This window comes from Myotis yumanensis, unplaced genomic scaffold, assembly GCF_028538775.1.
Source record: "Myotis yumanensis isolate MYYU_CA2020_CCGP unplaced genomic scaffold, mMyoYum1.0.hap1 SCAF_8, whole genome shotgun sequence".
Taxonomy (NCBI): Eukaryota; Metazoa; Chordata; class Mammalia; order Chiroptera; family Vespertilionidae; genus Myotis; species Myotis yumanensis.
In genome coordinates, this window is record NW_027223759.1 from 18775661 (window position 1) to 18798865 (window position 23205).

General features: G+C 36.0%; 1 protein-coding gene across 1 annotated transcript in view; it reads right to left on the reverse strand.

Annotated features, from left to right (window-relative positions):
* Positions 1-727: 727 nt before the first annotated feature.
* BARD1 (BRCA1 associated RING domain 1) overlaps positions 728-23205 on the reverse strand; it is a 65285-nt gene continuing 42807 nt past the window's right edge. The window contains exons 7-11 of the mRNA XM_070423302.1: positions 21111-21219; positions 16373-16505; positions 15764-15856; positions 4409-4506; positions 728-3112 (exon numbers count right to left, since the gene is read on the reverse strand). Coding sequence (XP_070279403.1) covers positions 2780-3112; positions 4409-4506; positions 15764-15856; positions 16373-16505; positions 21111-21219 — 766 coding nt within the window. The 3' untranslated portion in view covers positions 728-2779. The remainder of the gene's footprint in view (positions 3113-4408; positions 4507-15763; positions 15857-16372; positions 16506-21110; positions 21220-23205) is intronic.

Genomic DNA, 23205 nt, shown 5'->3' on the forward strand with positions numbered 1-23205 from the left:
GGGGAACTGAAGCACGCGTGCCCTTTCAATAACATTCAATGAAAAATTTTAACACTATGAAGGCCAAACAAAACAATTAGTCACTTTATGATTCCTGAATTTGGAAATTATTTTCTTCTTTGTGTTTCTGTACTTTGCAAATTTTCTGCAGTAATGATGTAACACTTCTGTAAGCAGTATTTAGAAACTTGAAGATAGCCACACTGGTACAATTCAGGAAAAGACCTTTATATTTCATTGACGGCAAAATATTTTAGTAATATTTTAGCCATGAAGCAAATAGGAATGATCTCCAAGAGTCTCAGAAATTATGGATTAAAAGTAGAAAAGACCCGCCTCCTTTTTTTTTAGAAATATGTAAAGTAAGGTTATCCCAAGGTCATGGAGCAGAAGGGCTGAGGTGACTGAGCCCGCAACCCAGGCTTGTGACACAATGCTGATGGAAGTCTGGCCAGTCCTTTCTAAGGTGGGTTTCTAAGCAGTCTTGGTATCCAAAGTAAGTGCCTCCAAACAAAATCATAGTTGAGTGGCCAGGATAGCTACTGATGGGAAAACTTCACTCATACGTCGGGAGAAAAGTCAAAGGTGAATAGTGTAGTGCCTTCCCCACTTCTCTCACAGAGCCATTCTTATAGAAACTTCCAGGTGTCAATTAAAAAGCATTAGTGTTTCAAAAGATAAGTGTTTATTAGCTGAAAGATTTCCTCACAAGGCTTAGTGAGTCTCATTCTCCAGGAGCAGAATAAACCACCTCTAAGAAGATACAGAAACAAATAACTTTAATGATTTAAGGTAAATAAAAGGATGCTTGAATCTATGATTGGAAATGAAAATAATTACAAGTATATCTATGCAGAAAGTACAAGTTTCAAGAGTTTGACATCAACCCACTGCCAACAAAATAAGTATTTAAAGAAAGCAAAAATAAAACTGCTGAATAGTGGGGGACAAAATACGACAAAGAGTGAGGAGGACAGACCAAGAAAAGGAATAAAGGAAAGTGAGCAACATCCCCAAAGGGGTTTTTACAAACAGGGATTCAGATCAGAGGAACAGACCCACACCTGTCCAGGAATGCGACCAATGAGCTAATAGAAAATGATGAAAAGTCAGTTATAAATAAAAAATGACAACCCAAATTCCCAAAGCATCTTAAATTCTTCCATCCAGACATTATCTAACCCTCAGTTTTGTTTGGTGCTATGGTATTCATCATTCTCCATTAGAAGGAAATGCAGGACAAACACATTACTGGTTGGAGTTTCAGAGCTAATTCACCCTTGAAGGTCAGAGTTAGCAGTACATTACTGCATTCACATAATATATTTCTTGATATCGAAAAATAATATGTCTAAGAAGAAACTAAAGTAAAATTTATTTTGAATAATCAGCAGAATCTTCAACTTTAAAATAAATGAATCTTAAAATGTCCATTAACTTCAGGCTCTTGGTATTCTAGTCCAGTGGTCATCCAACTGTCTCTTTGGCCCAGGAGTGACCAAGCTGACAGGTGTCACAGTATCTTCCTTCCATGTCCTTAGAGTTTTAAGAACATTTAATTTCTAGGAAGACTTCTTAAAACATGTTTTTAAATGACCTAATGTACCTTGCAGATCCACAAACGAGAACACTCAGATTGGAGTAACCTCCTAGGTCTCCCCATTCTCAGGTGGCCTCCTGTCCACTGCTCCGCAGCCTTGACTATCGTGCTATTATGAGTAAGTTCTTCCCATTCCTACCTCTGGACTTACTGTTACGGCCTTTTGTGTCATCTGGATAAAATCTGTTCTAAATAAAGTAATCCCCAACTTCTGCCTCCACAGCAACTTAAAAATTTAAAAAGTAGTAGTAGTGGAAAAAGAAGAAGGAAGGAAGGAAGGAGAGAAGGAAGAAAGGAGGGAAGAAAGAAGAAAAGGAACAATAACAAAAAACCTTATGAAGGAAGAAATTAAGACCTTTAAAAAATTATTTTAGCAATAGATAGCAAGGTCTACCATTTGATTGACAATTTGCTAGTCTGGTGAGACATTCTAAGAAATATTGATACTAAAATATGTTGGAGAAAATGCTTGAAGTATGTATTCATAGAGATAAATATAGCAGCAACGATAAGCAAGTGAATACAATAAAAATATGTGCCATGAGCCAATGCTGACTTTCATCACCAAAGAACAGTTAACGTTAAGGTTCAAATCATGATTTCCTAATAAAGAGGCAAGATAAAAAAGTAGCTACAGACGTCCAAGAAAATTATAAGAAACTAAGTTATAAGAAACAATGTAAAATGAATACAACCGAAGAGAGGAGAAAAAGTTAACACCTATCGGAACACATGTAAACCAGGTACTCTATTTTCATAATAATAAATTATCTGACAATGTTTTGTTTACTAACGAATGACAATTTCTGCTGATGGCAGGTATAGATTATTTCATCAAAAAAACATTAAAAGACTGAGATATAACTGACACCACTTGTTATATCAAGCAATAGTTCTGATACCCTCTCATTAATCTTTGATAGCTGACAATTTGAGTACAGAGACATGATGAATCAAAACATACATCAGTTTTAAAAAGAAAATCCTTCAATGCAATCTCAGCATCTAAATGGTAAGCACAGAATAAATTCCTAATCTGGCATAAGATTGTTTTTTAATTCAAGGGAAAAAATATGAATCAGTCTACCTATTTATAAAAATGAGAATGATCAAGACAGTGAAATGGCTAGGTCCTCACACTGTCTACATTCAATCTGACGTGTGCCTGTGGCGTAGTACTCAGCTGTCAAGAGGGAGCAACTCAAAGGAGATCACACAATCTATAAACCAGCTGGAAGGAGCCATCCAGACTTTGCCCTGACGAACCCTCTCTGGGCGGTGACAGGACAGATCCTCATAGATGATGTACTGCGTGCAGAAGCGCTGGTCAGAATCGGGTTTGGCGTGGTAGGCGACCGTGTTGATGGTCTGAGTCACATCACTGTCGGGCTTGGGCTTTCTCCTGAGGATCTGGCCCCCAGCTGCAGTGACGAGCTTAATAAGGTTGTCCTTGGGATGGTGTTTGAAGATTCCCCCAAAATAGAAGTAGCATCCATCAAACAGCTTTGGCAACTGAAATGACAAAAGAAAAAAGCTTGTGCCCTAGCTGATTTGGCTCAGTGGCTAGAGCATTGGCCTGTGGACTGAAGGGTCCTGGGTTCAATTCTGGTCAAAGGCACATGCCTGGGTTGTGGGCTCAATCCCTAGTAGGGAGCATGCAGGATGCAGCTGATCAATTATTCTCTCTCATCATTAATGTTTCTCTCTCTTCCTCCCTCTACTTTCCTCTCTGAAATCAATTAAATATATATATATATATATTTAAAAGAAAAAAGCTTGTTAAAAGCAGATCAAAATATTTTAAAACACTGCATATAAATGAGGGAATTAAAAACACAGTCAGGAGCAGTTAAGCAGTTACTTAAGGAGGTGCTGGGATGTGGTATATTCCAAGTGAAGTCTCTGGGTCATAATAAAAAGACTTCTGCATTTATAGGTTTCCTAGTTATACTTTTTTCCCTAAGACTCAGTCACCATCTCAGGTACTTTTGACTCTCATCAGATTTTAATGTGTTTTGTATAAAACAACCACAAAAAAAAGTAAACAAAAACTGTTCATCAAATTTCTTTTATCAGAAAATTAATTCCTATTTGGTGGGACCTAAAAGCCCAAGGATTCCTGGGTACCTGAAATATGCTTCAGGGATACGGGCTCAAGTTAAATTATAAGGATACCATCTTTTCCACGAACTTTTATAATTCTGCCCATCTATATTGAGGCCCTATATATTAACAGCCTAAGGCTCTAGGGCAGCTGCTCAGGAGTGCGGCTGCAGGGTTTAGAGATGTATTGCATGGAGCACAATACATTATGAAGCCATGGCCAAGGATCCAATTAACTATGAAACACACTTCTGTGTGCTTTATGGGGGAAAAGAAAAGTTTCAGAATCCCTTGTATGAAAATTTTTCTTCTTCATCATTTCTAATGTACACATCAACAGGATAATGGAACATTATCCATTAAAACTGCAATATATGGCAATAAAGACATATGGTAACTAAATCCGAGCAGCAGCTGTAAGTCTTCTTTCAAGTTCCTTCCTGTATCTGCGACTTCACCTCAGATTCTGAAAGGTTTATGGCAACGTTCAAGATGCCAAAAACCCATTAACAGTGTGAAATTATTACCTTCTGGGTTTTACTGCTCTTCGTGATCATCTCTTAGAATCAAGTGCTTGAAATAAGTACAATTAAAATTTGAATCAGTCACCTGGACTTGCTGAAAGGGCAGGAGTTTTTCCTGATGTGATAGCGATAATAATAATCAGATATAAGAACAATGAAAGTAGTAGCAAAGGGAAAATACCAGCTGTTCTCGGTTGAGCCTGCTTCTCTGTGGTCCTTGAGGAATCTCATATTTCTCCTCCTGTTCGCATTGTTTGCTTTGTAGACATGCCTTCACCCCTGACAAAAAACAAGAATGAGAAATAAATTATCAAGTGAGGATGGCTTCTTTCTCATTCAAAGTAAGCAATTTACCTAAGCGATTCTTCTTCTTCATGGTTAAGTATTATTTAAAAATAAAAATAGAAACTTTACTTATGCTAAAACAAGTAATAAAATGAGCTTTCCATATAAAGAAAATACAAATCTTTCCTTCAGAGGACTGAGCAATGAAGTCATACTGACACTAACAAATTTGTTTCCTTTCTGAAAAACCAAAATCAATACATTACTTCACACACAAATAAAACTCTAAGTTATCAAAGTGAAGGTGAATAAAAAGTTTAGTTCAGCCCACAGCAATCTGAACTTGAATGCTATCACCTGCATACTCATTCTCCCAATCATGTCTCCTCTCCTGTTGGACTATGAGCAAAAGTGCTCTGGTCTACAGCACGTGGCTCAGCTGGCCACACTACAGGGCTCCACAGTGCTTGTTACAATCAACAACAAGCAGAGCCTGCAATGTGTTTGGGATCCGACAGGTACACACTAAAGTCACCCTCTAGAGATGACTTGGTGAGCAACACTGCCTTAGAGCATGTCAACCGAGATGTTCCAAGATGCTGCTCAATACATACAAGTCAGAAGACTGAACAACTCAATACTCCTATTCCATCTCTCCAAAAGCAGAGCTCTGTCAAGAGGCTAAATATTTTCTAGACTTGGGGCTATTCATGCATATTCAAATGCAACACTAAACCTTGGCCAATCTATAATCCCCTATCTTGTGATTCTTAATTTGTTAGTTTTGCCTGTGTTTTGGTGTCACTTTCCCTCAATGTTTTTAATAAAAGAATCCTATTTAGCCATGTTTGCTATACTGAATGTCTAAATCTTATTCTTCTCACTAATTATCATAAATATCATGGTTCTATAGAAATTGTTGTTTTTGCATGTAGTAAAACTTATATTTTACAAATATAATTTTTAATAATCACTCAATGAATAAAAAACATTTTCTAATGAAGCTAGTATTAAAATAGTAACTTTACTGTGTATTGAAAATGAGTCTCAAAATGTCTGACTAGGTCAAAGTATTATCCCATAAACATTGCCGGTGTGTTCTCATTACATCATATACTATTTCCATATTTAACACCAAACCCCCAAAACATTAGCAATCTAGCTATATCACTGACTTACATCACACTCATTATTTTACATGTAAACTATTACTTCAACTTTTTATCAAGCACAGAGCCCCATTTCTAAATCTCCTTTCTTAATGATATTTGCAGAGCATTAATAACAGAATCTTTAGATAAATGAATATACCAACCTATAAAGCCAAGGACTTAACCCTGAATACTCCTATGTATCTACTGTAACAAGTGGATGGCTAATGTCTAATTACAGAAATAAATAAATGGGCCATGACTATACTAGTTGCTTATTCATTATGGCTTTATTTACTGTCAAAAAAGCATATTAAAATAGTATCTATCAATGCTGGTAATGTGCTGACATTAGTCACTCAACAGAATGTAGCCTTAATAGATACTAGAATGAGATAAGCTGGCATCAAGAAAATGAGATGGCAGACACCATCAGGGAAGCATGGAACCTCCTCAGGAAGATGCTAGTGCCTTAGAGTGTAAATATGCTTCAAGTCATAAACCTTTCAGCTTTATGGCAGTTATTCAGTAAATTCTGTAAAGGCAGAAAAATCCACATTTAACTACTGAGCTGAATGAATACATCCCTCTGGTATTCTCTTCTTCTAAGGAACAATGTGCCAACTCTCTAGGCTACCTAATGAAGCTCCAACTAAAGAAAAATATAGTGTGCTCCACCCCGCCTCCTGAAAACTAAGAAACAACATGTTTGAATGCTGACAAAGTGCTCTGTTAGAACTGCTGTCATAGCATAAGAAACATCAAGAATTTCTTAAAAGCTGGGAGTGACATCTAGTCCAAGGGTTGTTAACTATAATGTCTACAAGGGCCAATCAGATTCCAAACAGCTGTGAGGAGCCTGGTGTTAATTAGCAGGAAGTTGTGGAGACAGCAGTGAATGGGAAAATACACATCATATCAAAGGCACAAAAATTAAATGGGTATGCTGGACACAACCACATAAATTGTATCTGCTTTGGCCTGACGCTGCATCTAATCAGTCTCTTCCTTTCATAGATAAGGAGACTTAAGTCCTAAGAGACGGAAGCAGCTTTCCCTATGACACAACTAAGATGAGAACTCACATAGCCTCCAATTCCTAGATTAATTTAAAAATGTTTCTTCTTTAATCTTTATTATTTTTCTTTTAAAGCACCTTAGGAAATGCCAGGCATTCTCTACTCAGATTTACTATATTGCGCCTCTCTTACAACCAGTTATTAAATGAATAATAGGAGGATCCTTATTTGTAAGAGATTAGCCAAAAAGTATATGAAATGGCATATAAACTGCTGACTACCTTGGGGAAGGAGGTGTGGGGGGAACAATGCATTTGGCTTTGTTTTCAATGGGTTTATTTAATCTACCTACTGCCGAAGTCGCCACTCTAATTTGTATCCTAGGAGTTTCAGAAGGAAGATGTACTGCACAGTAGACATTTACGATAATTACACATTTATATCAACTTTCTAGTGAACCTGTTTTGAGATTAACTGTACTGAATAACTAAACAAGTAGAAAAACAAGAATGAAAAACTTTAAAATAAACTTTCAGCAATTTCAATAGTGATACATTAACACCAATGAGGAAATGGAAGCATATCCCAGCCAAAGCATTACCTAATGAATAAGCCTAAATAACAGATGTTTTAAAGTTTTGTTTACTCAGTAAAAGTTAACTTCCAGCCCTAACCGGTTTGGCTCAATGGACAGAGCGTCAGCCTGCGGACTGAAGGGTCCCAGGTTCGATTCCGGTCAAGGGCATGTACCTTGGTTGCAGGCACATCCTCAGTAGGGGGTGTGCAGAAGGCAGCTGATCGATGATTCTCTCTCATGGATGTTTCTAACTCTCTATCCCTCTCCCTTCCTCTCTGTAAAAAATCAATAAAATATATATTTTTTAAAAAGTTAATTTCCAACAGGAATTCTTAAGTCTACTTTCCATGTTTTCCATGTTAAACAAAATATCAGAACTTTCCCAACATTCCTAGTCATAAACTCACTGAAAGTATGATATACTGTAACATACATCAAAATTTTAAAATAGGCCATTGTTCTCCATATTATTCCATCATATGCCACTAAAATAGTTTAGCACAAAGATAAACTTATTCTCTTTTGAAGAAAAAAGCATATGCAAGACAAACTGTTAGCTTTCTCACTAATAATTTCCAAACTGAAATGACTTAACATGGATAAGCTATGTTATTTATGCAAATATAGATTCCTGTATATGCCAAAATGATATATATACTTTAAAATGTGTCAGGCCACTCTCCCTATAAAAGATATGCTTTTTGATTGGTGGGGGGGGGGGGGGCGGAATAAAAAGTAAAAAGAAAAAAAAGGTATGTTTTATTTTAAAAAAATATATTGATTTCAGAGACGAAGGGAGAGGGAGAGAGAGAGACAGAAACATCAATAATGAGAAAGAATCACTGATCAGCTGCCTCTTGCATGCCCCGCACTAGGGGTTGAGCCCACAACCTGGGCATGTGCCCCAGAAGAGAATCGAACTGTGACCTCCTGGCTCACAGGTTGACAATCAACCACTGAGTCTCACCAGCTGGACAAAAGATATGTTTTATATCTTTTTTTTTATGTTTTACATGTTTCCATATTTTAAGATTTTGACTGAAGCTATCATTTTGCAGAAATGCAGGAATGAATTTCTTATCTTATTAAAACAAAGAGAATCTTTTAGCTCAGTGTATTCCTGATCATGCCTACCATTTCAGGTAAGTTTTCCTTTGTCCCTGATCGTATTACAGTTTTTATTTATAGGTAAGCAGCCCAATTCCCAAAGTATTGCTTAACTCAGTTATTAACTCACAGTCACTAATGAAGCTCTGGCCACCTTAGCAACGCTGGGAATATGTGCATACTAAAGCAGCTTATAAATTCCAGGCTACAATATTTTTTTTTTCCAAAAAAGAAGCTTGTACTATACAGAAAGGTATTCCTTTATTCTAAATCTCTAGTAGCCACTCTTACCTCCTACTTCATAAAAGTAGATGTATCTATAGGTGTTTATTTTTATTTTAGCTGTATGAACCAGTAGTGATTGATACCCATGGATCTATATTAAGCTTAGTCATTTTCATCATTTTAGAAGAAAAAAAGAATCATACAAATGGAAGGGGGTAGAAAAAAGGGGGTTCCTGTATGCACTGCTACACACCCATGTTTACAGAATACAATTAAGACAGAATAATGCTTCAATATGAATATCTGCTAAATGTCCAAAGGGGGAAAATATCCCTCTATGGAAGGTCCCAGAATTTGCCCAGTCTCTTCAAAAGCTAGAGCTATAAATAAATCGTGTTTTTTTTTTAAATTGTTCTGGAGCTACTGTAAAAAGTAAAATGAAAGCTAAATGCTCTACACATGCCATTATAAACATCTAGATTTGTAACTGAAATACTAGTAGCATTGAAACTCAGAATTAAGTATCACTCTTAGTTAACACCAAATGTCCTAAAAACAATTAAAATAGAATCAAACATCACTCTGTCAAAAGCAAAAGTCCTAATGAATATGTCAGTAGAGCCCAGCCAGTGTCACTCAGTGGTTGAGCATCAACCTGTGAACCAGGAGGCCACAGTTCCATTCCCAGTCAAGGCGCATGTCTGGGGCTGGGGTGTACAGGAGGCAGTCAATCAATGATTCTCTCACATCATTGATGTTTTTATCTCTCTCCCTCTCCCTTCTACTCTAAAATCAATTAAAATTAAAAAATATATATGTCATGAGGTCCAAAATAGGCACTTACGTAACTCAAGACAAAAGCATATTAATACATTTTTTGAAGAATTTCCCTTCTGATTCTATTAGAAAAATAATACTCACATTATAAAAACAAAAGAATTCATTTTTTAAATGCTTTTCTATTAGTCCTTTTAGTAAACTAGGCTATGATATCACTAAACTTGATAAAAAAGAAATTTACAAGAGGAAACTTTTTAAACCAATGACAAAAAATGGAAAAGCAACAACTTATACATACAGCAATTTTTGAAAAAAACGGGTGACAAGAAAAAGAAAATATAAGGCCAATATTATTAAAGTCCACAGTAAAGAGCAAAAGAACAATTAAATAAAGGTAAAAAAAAAAGTAAAATAAAAGCTAAATGCTCCACCCGTGCCAGCATAAACCTCTAGATTTGGAATATTACAGAAAACACTGTCACCAATCATTAGATTTTTGTGATTCTAGATAAATATTATTTAACAGCTAGTTATTTCTGGATACTTTTAAGCCAGTTATCTAATTATAAACATATTTACATATAAAAATATATTTCCTCATATGATAGCATGCTATAGTTATTTTACTTAATGCATATTAAGAAAACAGGTCAAATTCCTTCATAACATATTACTGCATTATAAAATTTTCATAGGCAACTTTTTAAATAGCAACTCTAAAACTTTATGAGTAATAATATCAAAATAATTCTTCTCTTTATAGATGTGGTTAAATGACCAAGTGGGAGTCAAATGTCCAAAATTTTTCTTAATTAAATAATTTAAAAATTCATAGTTGGTGTTCTTTTTCAGCCATATATTTAAAGTTCAAATATTTACGTAAGATTACCTGTTTCCTTTCAGGGGACGGTTGGGGGGGGGGGGGGGGGGGCGGGTAAGCGATCAACCGAAGGACTTGTATGCATGCATATAAGTATAACCAATGGATGCAAGACACTGGGGCGGGGGGAAGGGGAGGGGGGGACAGGAGCCCAGGGGAAGGTCAATGGGAAAAAAGGAGACATATGTACTACTATTTGTAATACTTTAAACAATAAAATAACATTAAAAAAAAAAAGAATATCTATTTTGATTAAAACAATCACCATATGAAAATGTATTTGCTAGGTCTGCCTAACAGGTATAAAAGATGTGATGGGTCAGAGTGGAGAAGTGTACACACACAGGTTATAATCTCCCTGACTGAGACTAAGCCCTTACCTATCCAATTACTCTTTGGAAAAACTGTACAGAAGATACTATTATTGCAACTTGAGAAGTAGAATTTCTTTCCAGAGTACCTGAATTCTGCTTAACAGACACACAGTTTTTAAAATGGTTATAAACAAACAGGTACCTACCTACTAGTCTACTACTGTTTTCTTTTATTTCTTTGCTGTATGCATTCACACATTTATATATTGTTGAAAATAGAGATATTAATTGTCCTACACATTTTAAAACTGAAACAATCCTGTTTTTCATACTCCAGTGTTAATAACATATAAAAATATAATTCTTTTCAGAGAATATTGCTGTCTTCCAGAATTTTCTTATCTCATATTTAAGCTATTCCCCCTACTTCTTGCTATCTATAATAATAAAAGCATAATATGCTAATTACACTGGACAGCCGAATGACCTTCCGAAAGTCATTCTGGATGAAGCCTTGCAGCGGGGGCTGAGGCAGAGGTGGTTAGGGGCAATCAGGCAGGCAGGCGAGTGGTTAGGGGTGATCAGGCAGGCAGGCAGAACAGTTAGGGGTGATCAGGCAGGCAGGCAGAACAGTTAGCGGTGATCAGGCAGGCAGGTGAGTGGTTAGGGGTGATCAGGCAGGCAGGCAGAGGTGGTTAGGGGCTATCAGGCAGGCAGGCAGGCGAGTAGTTAGGAGCAATCAGGCAGGCAGGAGAGTGGTTAGGGGTGATCATGCAGGCAGGCAGGCAAACCATTAGGAGCCAGCAATCCCGGATTGCGAGAGTGCAGGCCGGGCTGAGGGACATCCCCCCACCTCCCTCACTCCCCACTGTGCACGAATTTCGTGCACCGGGCCTCTAGTTAGAAATAATAACACAAATAGTTTTGCTTTTTGTTTTTTTTATCTTCATTACTTGAAAAGGGTAAATTCTCAGAAGGGAAATTATTAGACCAAAGGATGTTTATTTATTTTTATTCTTAGAGAATTTTTGGTAAAGAATTTCTGTAAGCATGAAGTTGCCTAATCAATCTTAGTTGATATAAATGCTTTGGTATATTAATTTTTTGATAATTAACAAAGTTTGAATAAAAAAATAACTACATTTATTTTTAAAATTCAACAGCATTCTCAATATTCATTTGAAGAGACAAATTTCAATAGAAAAGTAAAAGCATGTTAACCTGATTACGAGGTTTGTAATAAAATACATAATGTCTTTTAGGTTCCATCTTCCTCAACTTAAAACAAAAAGGAAAAACCACCCTATTTAGCACTTCCACACCTCACAGACTCAAGTCCAATGTCAACTGTTTGGCACATTCCCACAGCAATTCCCTTAGGTGGTGAGGACTTTCAAAACTCCTACAGCAGCAATTATATTTAAACTTAGATGAGAGTGGGGAAGAGGGAGAGATTATTAAAGAAAAGATGACAGCCATCTGCTCTCCCCTTCACAATGATGAAAAATGAAGAGGCAGAATTAAAAAACATTTTTTTTAAAGGTTAGACTAGAGGAAATTTTGAAAGCAGTGTACTAAAAGGGCAGGTCAAAAGATATTTTCTCACTGACGGCTCATTTACATCTTTAGATGCAGTTCTACCTTATTTATACTCTAAGGCAGTGGTTCTCAACCTTCTGGCCCTTTAAATACAGTTCCTCATGTTGTAACCCAACCATAAAATTATTTTGTTGCTACTTCATAACTGTAATGTTGCTACTGTTATGAATCGTAATGTAAATATCTGATATGCAGGATGGTCTTACATAGAGCTGGTTATAAGTTGCCTATGAGGAGGTTAGTACTAAAACTAGGAATAAAATAGAATCTCAGCCAAAAATTTAATCTTGAAGAAGGAACTTTTCCTGTCTATAGCTCCCATTTCTATAAAATATCTGTAAAATACATATGATGAGACAGAATGGTGCAATAATAATATTATGGCTGATTTTCCGAATCCTCATGCTAAATCCATTAAGTGAAACATTCTAACACACTCTCCATATACAACATAGAAAAATAAGGGTTATTAACCAACAAAGACAAAACATGTTTAAACAGAAAACTTCCAATAAATTGAACAGTTTTTCTTTTTGTTAATTTGTTTAGTTTGTTAAATAAGTCAATTATCTACAAAGAACATTTAGTTTCCCCTTGAATCTCCATAGTTTATGGAAAATCCCATTAAAATAGATTATATTATATTAAAGTTTCTACATAGTTAAGCCAGTAAAGATTTTTGTCTCCAGCAAACTAATGAATAACCTCAAGTGCAATATCTAGTTTTAATGAGTCACAAAACTTTACAATTAACTTTGAAAGCTCTGCTCCATATTTTCTTTGTTTAATATACATGGTTTTCAGATAGTTTTGAATAGCTCTGAACTTTTTTTTAAATCAAACTGGATGCCTAAGACTAAGAATATAGAAACTGCAAGAAATATATATTAGGAAAAGAAAGGTATTTTGAGCATTCTTGCCTATTTTTTATAAAACCAGTGACTATTTAAAGTAATTGTCTCAAGCCCTAAAGCTATTTCTCTTTGGACTCTGTATTAGAAAGTATAGGGTTATGCACTTCAATAAGAGATTCCATCCATCCTTTACACTGAAAGAATCACTGACATTAGTATATGTTATTCACTACTGTGAGAATCACCAAATAGCACCCTATTAAGTCAGCTAGAGTACATCAGTGGTTCTATAAAAATGACACTGACAAGCCATTCAACTGACAAAAACTTCCATTTCTTATAAAAGGCAGATTTTATGGACATGAATCATGTAGCCTGTATATGTAACCAAATGCAAGTTCAGCATATTCACAAGAACCATATACTCAAGTTAAGTGGTAAATGCCGTAACATTCAAAATTTCACATGGTTTCTTTATTACTGACACCTTATTATTATGAAAATCTATTCCTTCCTGTAACCACTGGCAATATTTCTGACACAGATTCAGTACAAAAGCATCTAGAATCATGGAACCATTTTAAATCAATTTTTTAAACATTGAGGCCCAGTAAGACTTGCCATGAATTTGAAAGGGAAAATAAGTTTCAAAAAAAATAGGAATGAGACAAAAAAGGAAAACTTTTTTTTCCCTATGTAAATGGTTAGTCCAATTTTTTACCATATTTTTTAAACTGGTCATGATTGGGAGAGATTAATAACAGAATGATGAGGACAGAGGGGTGCCATTGCCAGTCACATCCACTTAGCTGGACAGAAAGATATCAGTGGAGACCAGCATCACAAGACAAGTGGTAGCTGCATTAAAAAGGACATTAACACCGCCCTGACCAGGTAACTCGGTTGGTTAGAGATTCGTCCTAATAGGCCAAGATTGCTGCTTCAATCCCTGGTCAGGGCACATACAAGAATCAACCAATAAATGAAGTAAGTGGCACAACAAATCCATCTCTCTCTTTCGCTCTCTAAAAACTAATAAATAAAAAGGACATGAATACAAAATGCTAAAAGGAAATAGTTTTATAAACCAAATCAACTTCAAACTATAGATTAAATTAATAAGATAATAAAGATCTTAATAAATCAAGCAATTCTACCATAAAAACTTCAAAACACAGAGCCATAAAACAAAGTTTTTAAAAACTAATTCTGATCCATTATTTGCTTCTTAAAAAGAAAGTTTCATTAAAAAAATATTATTATTCTTTGTTTCTTTAAATGTTTAATGTGAAATAATTAGATTTATAGGAAGTCCCATGAAGTGTCCTCCAGGGACCAATGTTAACATCTTACACAACTATAGCACAATATCCAAAGTCAGAAGTTGACATTGATGCAATCCACAGCTTAGTCAGATCTCATCAGTTACACATGCACTTATATGTGTGTGGTATGTGTGTGTCTAAAGATCTATAATTTAATTACCTGTGTGGCCTTTGAAAGGTAACTACCACTAGGATCAAAATACTTAACTATATCATCTCAAGATTCCTCCTTAACCCCTTTACCACCACTATTCTTTTCTACAAAAAAGGTCAATCTATTGTCCTATTTTAGCCACTGTAACCAAAATAGATACTTTTGCTATTCAGGAGTAGAAAATAACCTTGTGTGAGTTTTCTTTTGTCTGCAAGTCCTAAGTGAATCCAAGGTTAAGAAAAGCAAACAAGTCAAGACTAGGGAAGGTGAAAGGCAGCTCTGATGATGGTGTTATCTGACTACCAACAATAATGGGGATACATTTGCAGTGAGTTCTAGATAATAGTTGATATAATTGTCCCAAATCGGGTGTTACACAAAGTAGTCTAAATTCCCCAGCAGCTTCCTAAAATATACCAGATTAGCTGAGAAAGGCAAAAGAGTGTTTACATATAAGTTTTCAGAAATCATAGAGTACTTTTATTTCATAACGGCATATTTAAAACATGCATTTATTAAGTTAAATTGATCACTTAATAGTAATATGGAGCCCTAGCCGATTTGGCTCACTGGATAGAGCGTCGGCCTGGGGACTGAAGGGTTCCAGGTTCAATTCTGGTCAAGGGCATATACGTTGGTTGCGGGCACATCCCCAGTAGGGGGTGTGCAGGAGGCAGCTGATCGATGCTTCTCTCTCATCGATATTTCTGACTCTCTATCCCTCTCCCTTCCTCTCTATAAAAAATCAATAAAATATACTTAAAAAAATAGTAATATGGATTGCTTGGCCTTAAAAAGTCTACTATACAGCCCTAGCTGGTTTGGATCAGTGGATAGAGCACAGGCCTGCGGAATGAAGGGTCCCAAGTTCGATTCCAGTCAAGGGCACATGCCCGGATTGTGGGCTCGATCCCCAGTAGGGGGGCGTGCAGGAGGCAGTTGATCAATGATTCTTTCTCATCATTGATTCCCTCTCACTTCCGCTCTGAAATCAATAAAGATAAATTTTTTAAAGAGTCTACTATACAATCCATTTATGCATTATTAAAATAGTTGGTATTGTAGAAAAAAATACTTTGAAACCAGAACATATCTATGGACATTTACCAAGAACATCAAAATGATACCATAAATATGACAAGCTTTTGTAAAATGCAGTACTAACCAGAGGTAAGTTCCTTAAACAATTATTGGCAACAGTGAACTATGAAAAATGAAATTAGTCAACTTGATTCACTTTGTAATTCTCTCAACTCTAACACTTACATTCAAAGTTCAGGATCCAACATCCATTGAGAATCCCAAGCATACATTTCAGGGTACTTTGAACTGTATCACCAGAAATAATGACATGAGTCACTAGAACACAAAAAAAGCAGTAAGAGAAACAGATTCAGAAACCAAAATAATTCTTTAAACAGTCTGCATTTTATAACGAGTCTACACTTTATATGCTTCTATCTGAATTTTCTTCAAAAACAATTTTTAAATTTAGAAGCCTTCTTTGATCATCATTCTGTAGTTGGGCCACCAACATGAAAAATCATTTCATACAGCAAATATCTGAAAGTCACACTAGCATATACCATATTTTTTTCCTTTATTTTCAAATCAAAACTGATGATTTAAAGCATTACATGCACTACAATTTATTTGTCATTAGCAAACTCAAAAGTTTGTTTTTCTGATATATTGTTCTGTACTAAACTAAGAGCAAAGCTTTAAACTTTACATTTCCTCGCCAAATTAAGCCTATAAGTAGTTTATAACTATAGGAAGATTTTAAATTTATTACAAGATGAAAAGTATATAGTGATAACCCAATGGAGTTCTACAAAGGATTAACCTATTTAAAATTTAATAAAGAATCCTCACCTGTATTGTCAAACTCAGCACATTTTTTAGCCTTAAGAATTGTTGCAAGCTCACTGAGCATTTTCTGTTGTTCTGAAGAAAGCCCACTGCCTATGAGTACAAGAGGTCCATCCCTACGCTGAGCAGCATGCATCTGTGAATAAAAAAAGAGATGCCACAGTGTTAAAAACATTTAAGGACTAGAGAAAGATAATAAGCTGATCTTCACTTTATGTAAGCTTGAATTTCATTCCTTAGCTTACTCTATCTACTAATTCCCAATAATTTCCATTCATTCATCACTCAAAACCTTAATGCTCAATTCATTGAAGTAACTGCCCTTCTCCCCTCCCCATTTAAAATGTTACTTGGGATAGCTCTTTAGACTCAGGGCATCTTGTTTCCTTGATTCTAAATTGGATCTCTTTAGGGTTTTACAACTTCATTCTGTGACCAATAAGCTTTTTTTTTTTTTTAAAGTAACTGCAAATACCCATTTAAAATGATCAATTCCCTGTCTCTGCTCCACTAACTTATTCTAATAGAGTTGAACTTAAACTTGGTCTATTTAGTTTAAAATTAGATTATGTGAAAAATAAAATTAAAAAAACACTAAGACATCTAGAACAGCAGTGATCTCAAAGATAGAAACACATTTTTATCACTGGAACAGTTACTTTTCAAAACCAAGAAAATGAAAATAGACAAGAGAATACAAAAGTTTGGCCAGATTCACCTCAGTAATAAGTCAATGCAGCTCATGGAAAGGAAAGAAGTGCCATAGAAAGACTTAGAATTGTATTACAGGAGATTAAAAAAGACAAAAATAAAGAGAAGTTACCAATGGATGACATTAGGGAAAAGAATTGAAAGCTTAAAAAAATAGTGCATTCAATAGTAGCCAACCAAAATTTAATAAATGGAATTGGAATCAGAGTTAGCTGAAAGCTACCTGATTTAAAAAAAAAAAAAAAAAAAGCAATGATTGAGCACTGAAGAAAACAAAAGATAAACCAACACGAATGTATTACAGGGTAAAGCAAAAAACAGTAGTGCAGTTTTCAAATACAATACCTAGGGTTTTCCTCCATGTGAGTCTATATGTGTACTGGACATCTGGCATCTCAAAGCTCCAAAGAACATGAATGAATCACTGACAGTATGATCACCAACACAATTCAGTAATTAGATTAAAGAAAGCTGGTGTTTATACATGCACTTCACCTATCATAGAGATCATTCATCCAGTCTGATGCCCTACAATACTACATCTACATTGTTGGCTACATCTATAAATAGAACTCAATAATTCTTTTTTTAAAATATATTTTTATTGATTTCAGAGAGGAAGGGAGAGGGAGACAGAGAGAAACATCAACAATGAGAGAGAATCATTGAATAGACTGCCTCCTGCATACCCCCTACTGGGGATCGAGCCTGAAACCGGGGCATGTGCCCTGACCCAGAATCAAATGGTGACTTCCTGATTCATGGGTTGAAGCTCAACCACTCAACCACACCAGCTGAGTGCAAAGGTACTTTTACTGTACATCATACACACATTTACACCACATTCCTGTCCATGTATCTTTCCTATTCACTAAACTATAACATGTTGCAACCATGTCTACCCTAAATACTGCAAACACTCCCTAACATGAAAATAGTTCAGTGTACTCTATGGATTGTTCAATTACTATTCAATGGTAATATTAAAAAAAACAGTTTTTCAATAATTCTGGTCAGTTATACAAATAGGTGCCATAGGATAGCTCTAAATGAAACATTTTACTTTCCAATTTATATAACTTCGCTTCAGCTAAATTAATTCTCTACACAAGAGTGAAAAGATATCAACTCCAAATATAGGACATGCAACTATTTCTACCAAGCCAAGGAAAGCACCAACGTGGGTCAAGCCTTTTCCTATCACAGTTTTTAAATTTGAATTTTTTAAAAAAAGAAACTGGCCATAATTTCTCATAGTTAAGAAATTCTATTAAAAACAAACAAAACATAAAGCAAACAGCTGCTAAAGCCACAAGCCTATATGAGACAGGGGTGAGGGGAGAGGGTAGGAGACATTTGGTTTGAATAAGCAGAGGTCTGAGAACCATGAGGTTCAAAAGACATTCAAAAAACACTCCAAGCCCGGCTGGTGTGGCTCAGTGGTTGAGCGTTGACCTATGAACCAGGAAGTCAGGGTTTGATTCCCAGTCAGGGCACATGCTCGGGTTGTGGGTTCAATCCCCAGTGTGGGGTGTGCAGGAGGCAGCCAATTAATGATTCTCTCTCATCATTGATGTTTCCCTCTCTCTCCCACTCTCCCTTCTTCTCTGAAATCAATAAAAATATATTAAAAAAAAAAACACTCCAAGGGGTTCAATATCCTGATTTTATAGCGATTAGATACTATGTACACTGGCATTAGACTCTTATTTAAAGGATAGTTGGATATGGAATGTCTTCTTAGATAAATCAGTTATTCTTAAGTAATGAGTTTATCAAAAATATGGTTTAAAAACTATGAAAAGAAGGAAAAGGACAAAGATGTTGCTCAAAGGGAGCATGGGCAGAGACGTCACAATATGAACCTAAAACGCAGCTTTCTAAGTCTTTAAGCTTAAAGACTGCTTCTCAAATTTAAACATGCTTTCCAACAGCCATTAACCTTTACTTGAGACTAACAAAACTTCTAAATGGGAAGTAGAGAAACTCAACCCCCACCCACTCATCACCCCTTCTTCTTCATAAAGCTTCCTGAAGCAGCTCGCAGAGTTTAGAAATCACTGGTTTGAAGGATTTCAGACTCAGCAAATGAAGCACTTGTGCTTGTTTCAGGGGCAAGTGTATATCATGAACAACCCTCCAGAAGTCATTCATGCAGGCAACACAAACTTAGAGAGCACTGCTAACTGCCAGACACTGTTCTAAGTAAACTAAAGAGCAAGTGCCTGCCCTCACACAGTTTATATTCTAGCTGGGTGAGGGGGGTGGGGGAGGGAACCAATAAAATGATAAATAATGTCAGGTCAGGGGTAAGAAGCACTGGCAGGGTGCTAGTTAATATACTGTAATGCGGAGGTCTCTTTGGTGAGACTACAATGGAGTCCAATCTGAAGAGTAAGGAGCCATTTGGACTTCTGGTCCCACATTTTTCCTGGCAGAGATAAGAGCTAGTGCTAAGGACCTAACATGGGGTATGTTTAGTGGATTCAAAAAACTGCAAGACAGCCCATGTGGCAGGAAAAGAATGAGTGAAGGGAGTCTGGTATGATTGGAGGAAGGCAGATCCCAGAACTTAGCTTTTAAGATTGCACATAAAGAAAAATCCCTTTCAACTTAGAACTTATCATTGGCTATGGTATCTACCATTACTATCAAGTATCTACCATTAAGACAGTAAATAAGGATATTCACTGGCCATGTCCATGTGACACGCAAAAAGTACAGATTTAAGAAAATCTACATTTAAGAAAAACACAATAGTAATTGGATAGTTGAATTAAGAGGATAATCACATTGCTTCTTTCTGAAGGGCATTAATATCCTCGGACTTCAAGAATTTCATAAAGATATCTTTATTTTTGACACATTTAAAATAACATTTCTCTAGCTTTTACATAAAAGGAACATTGGCAAATGACAACTTAGTTATGCTATGTCCTGCCAGAAGAGTTCAAGTTCAAATGAATAAAATAAGTGCCAATTTATAGTTGTTAAGTATGCTGATACTGAATGAGTACTGACCTAATAATTTGTGTTCTAACTGATCCATTAAAAAAAAAAAAATTACAGCTGATTAACCCAGGGCAAATCACAACCTTTCTAGGTCTCAACTTTCTCATTCCTAAAATGAGGAAATTGACCTGATTTCTAGGTTCTCTTCCAGTTCATTACCACTGCCCTTACTAGACAAGAAGACTTCTCTCATGGGCCTAGATGTCAAGATAGCCCATTTTCTTATTTCCCCCATCTCAGCAGTTGCTAAATATAGGGAGTCCACCATCCATCTCTCTAAAACCCTCTTCTCCCCATCCCACCTCACCACCACCACCTGCAGTTCCAGTCCTGACCACTGCACACCTGGGCTCCACCACAACAGCTTCCTCACCAGTCTCCAGTCTTGTCCCACCCCGCCTACCTAGCTCTGCAGTCCCACTCCATTAAAAACACACTGAAGGCGCCCCACTAACCAGGGAAATAAAAGTCAAAACTCCTCCTCAGGGAATTCAAGGCTTTTCACAATCTGATCCCAACCTAGCTCTTTACTGTCAATTCCTCTTTTACACACCTTATGCTCCTCTCACACTAAACTCTAGTTTCTCAGATTTCCAAGGTCTTTATGCTTCCTTGTCTCTGAGCAGCAGTTCCTTTTATTGGGACTGCCACACTCACTTTGTATAGCTGATTACAGTGGGCAATGATGGTGGATTATTTTATTTAGATTAGCTTATACATGTACAATGTTTCCTATCTCCCACTAAAATGTAAGCTTCTTGAGAATAAGAGTTATATCAGTCATATTCACTACAGATAAATGCTGCCTAAAATATAGAGGGGGGTGGGTTCAACAAATATTTTTGATACATTTATTCCAATTATGTCTTCAAATTCACAAGAGCTAATACACAAGAAGTGCTCAATAATTGTTTTGTGAATGAAAGCAATTTGCTAACTGGAAATTTTTTAATTATGCTTCTTTCATAAACAATTTCAGTAAAAGATATAAATTCCCCAAAGCTAAATCCACACTTACTACTGAGCAATGGCGAGTGGATGATGATTCATTCTTCTCTGGCGGCAGCAATAGCGATTTCATAGTTTTACTGTCTGCATAATCCACAGGTCGCAGACCAAATATGTTACTGGTAAAATAAGTACAAGTGGATTAAGTACATAAAATATGTGATTTGATTCTTAACTAAAGGAATGCACCAGCAATATAATTTTTCAACTTCCTTAACAGTACATTATTTTTACTAAGGAAATGACTCAGAATTCACATAAACTATAAGGATCAAGTATGCACACGGAGCTGAATTCAATGGAAAAAAAAGAGGCGAAACTTCAATTTGACACCAGACAATCACAGGGGATATTTTTAGTTGAATAAAATGTTAACTTACACATGAATTTTTTTCACAGCTCTATATTCTTGTGTTCATATTAATATTTTAAATCATTAATCACTATGTGTAAGATGTTTTCAAATGCAAATAAAAATCATTTACTGTAGCAATTATAGGCTCTATCATCTATATAAGTAAACACAGAAATCAGAAATCAAATAAATTCACAGGATAGGAAGTTGGATCCACTAGAAGGAAAACCAATGCCACATGACAAACAACTTAAAGTAGTGACTTTTTAAATTAACTTTAATAGGTAAGTACACTACACTCTGTAATAACCACACCATCACAGAACACACTGGAATGGTTCAGAGAACAAGCAGACTTCTCACCACATACTACCTAATTCACAGGTCACAGAATATCACACTGGAGGAGACTTTACACACGGTATGACTGCTATTTCAAAGATGAGAAGACAGACAGAGGAAGGTCCAATGACTTGGCTTAAGGCCGCGTTTTCCTTGTTCATTAACAGTAATATCCATTATTGCCCATCATTAGTCTTTCATTTATCAGTAAATTCTAAAAACTATATAACTCTTGTCTACTATTCCACTTCCTTACATACGATTTCAAAATTATTTTAATACAATACACCATGGCAGAAGTTTTCTAAAATGAACATTTCTTATAATCTTTTATAGTTTTTTAAAATATTTTTATTGATTTTTAGAGAGAGATGAAGGGAGGAGGAAAGAAACATTGATGTCGGAGGGGAACATTGATCAGCTGCCTTCTGCACGACCCCTACTGGGGACAAAGCCCACAACCCAGGCATGTGCCCTGACCAGGAATCAAACCTGCAACCTTTTGGTGCATGGGATGACACCAATGAGCCATACTGGCTAAGGCATAATCTTTTATGGTTTTTAAAATTATCGTATATCCATATAACAACCACTAAAGTTCACGTGAAAATGCAATGTATTAAACAGGATATAAAATTATAAACATGGTATAATACCAGATTTTACAACTGTATTTGAATGTGTAGAAAAAGACCCAGAAGGAAACAGTGAAACATTAGGGAGGAGAGAAGAAGAGGGGGTCTCCTCCGATGCTGAATGGAGGACACTTGGATGAGAGACACACAGATAAGAGACAGAAGCATCTACTGGGTTTAGGGACAAGTCATTAAAGACCTTACAGAAAGTTGTTTTGATGGCACAGAAGGGAAAAAAAGCAAATGAATTAAGAAAAAAATGTTTCTCTAATAACTGCTATCCATGACTATTGGGTTTAGTCACTATTCCTTATTGGGACAGTGCCAGGTAAACACTGATAGATTTGTATTTTCAGAGTCCCCTTTGTGCCCAGGTTCAGGTATGTGTAACCTCTCTCTGGCAACAGTCTTCTTCCAACGAGGTATACGACTATCAATTGCACGTCAGCTTTCTGATTTACAACAAAGTGAGACACATCTCTGTCCTGAAATTTGGGTCTTCACAGATTCCCATATAGTTAGAGCAGACAACCTCAGCTCATTTCAAAAGCAGCTGATCTCATCACTACACTTGATACTTCTCAATTGCATTTCCTAAATCATTATGCCCACATGTCAATTTTCTCTTCACAGTCATACTCTATAAGTCTGACATCAAAAAATAGAAATCAGAGTTCAAAAACCAACATTCCAGGTCTTAAATCACCAAGTGCAAAACTGAATAAAAAACAAAAAAAGTCACAGTATATGCCATCAAAAAAAATCACTGCACA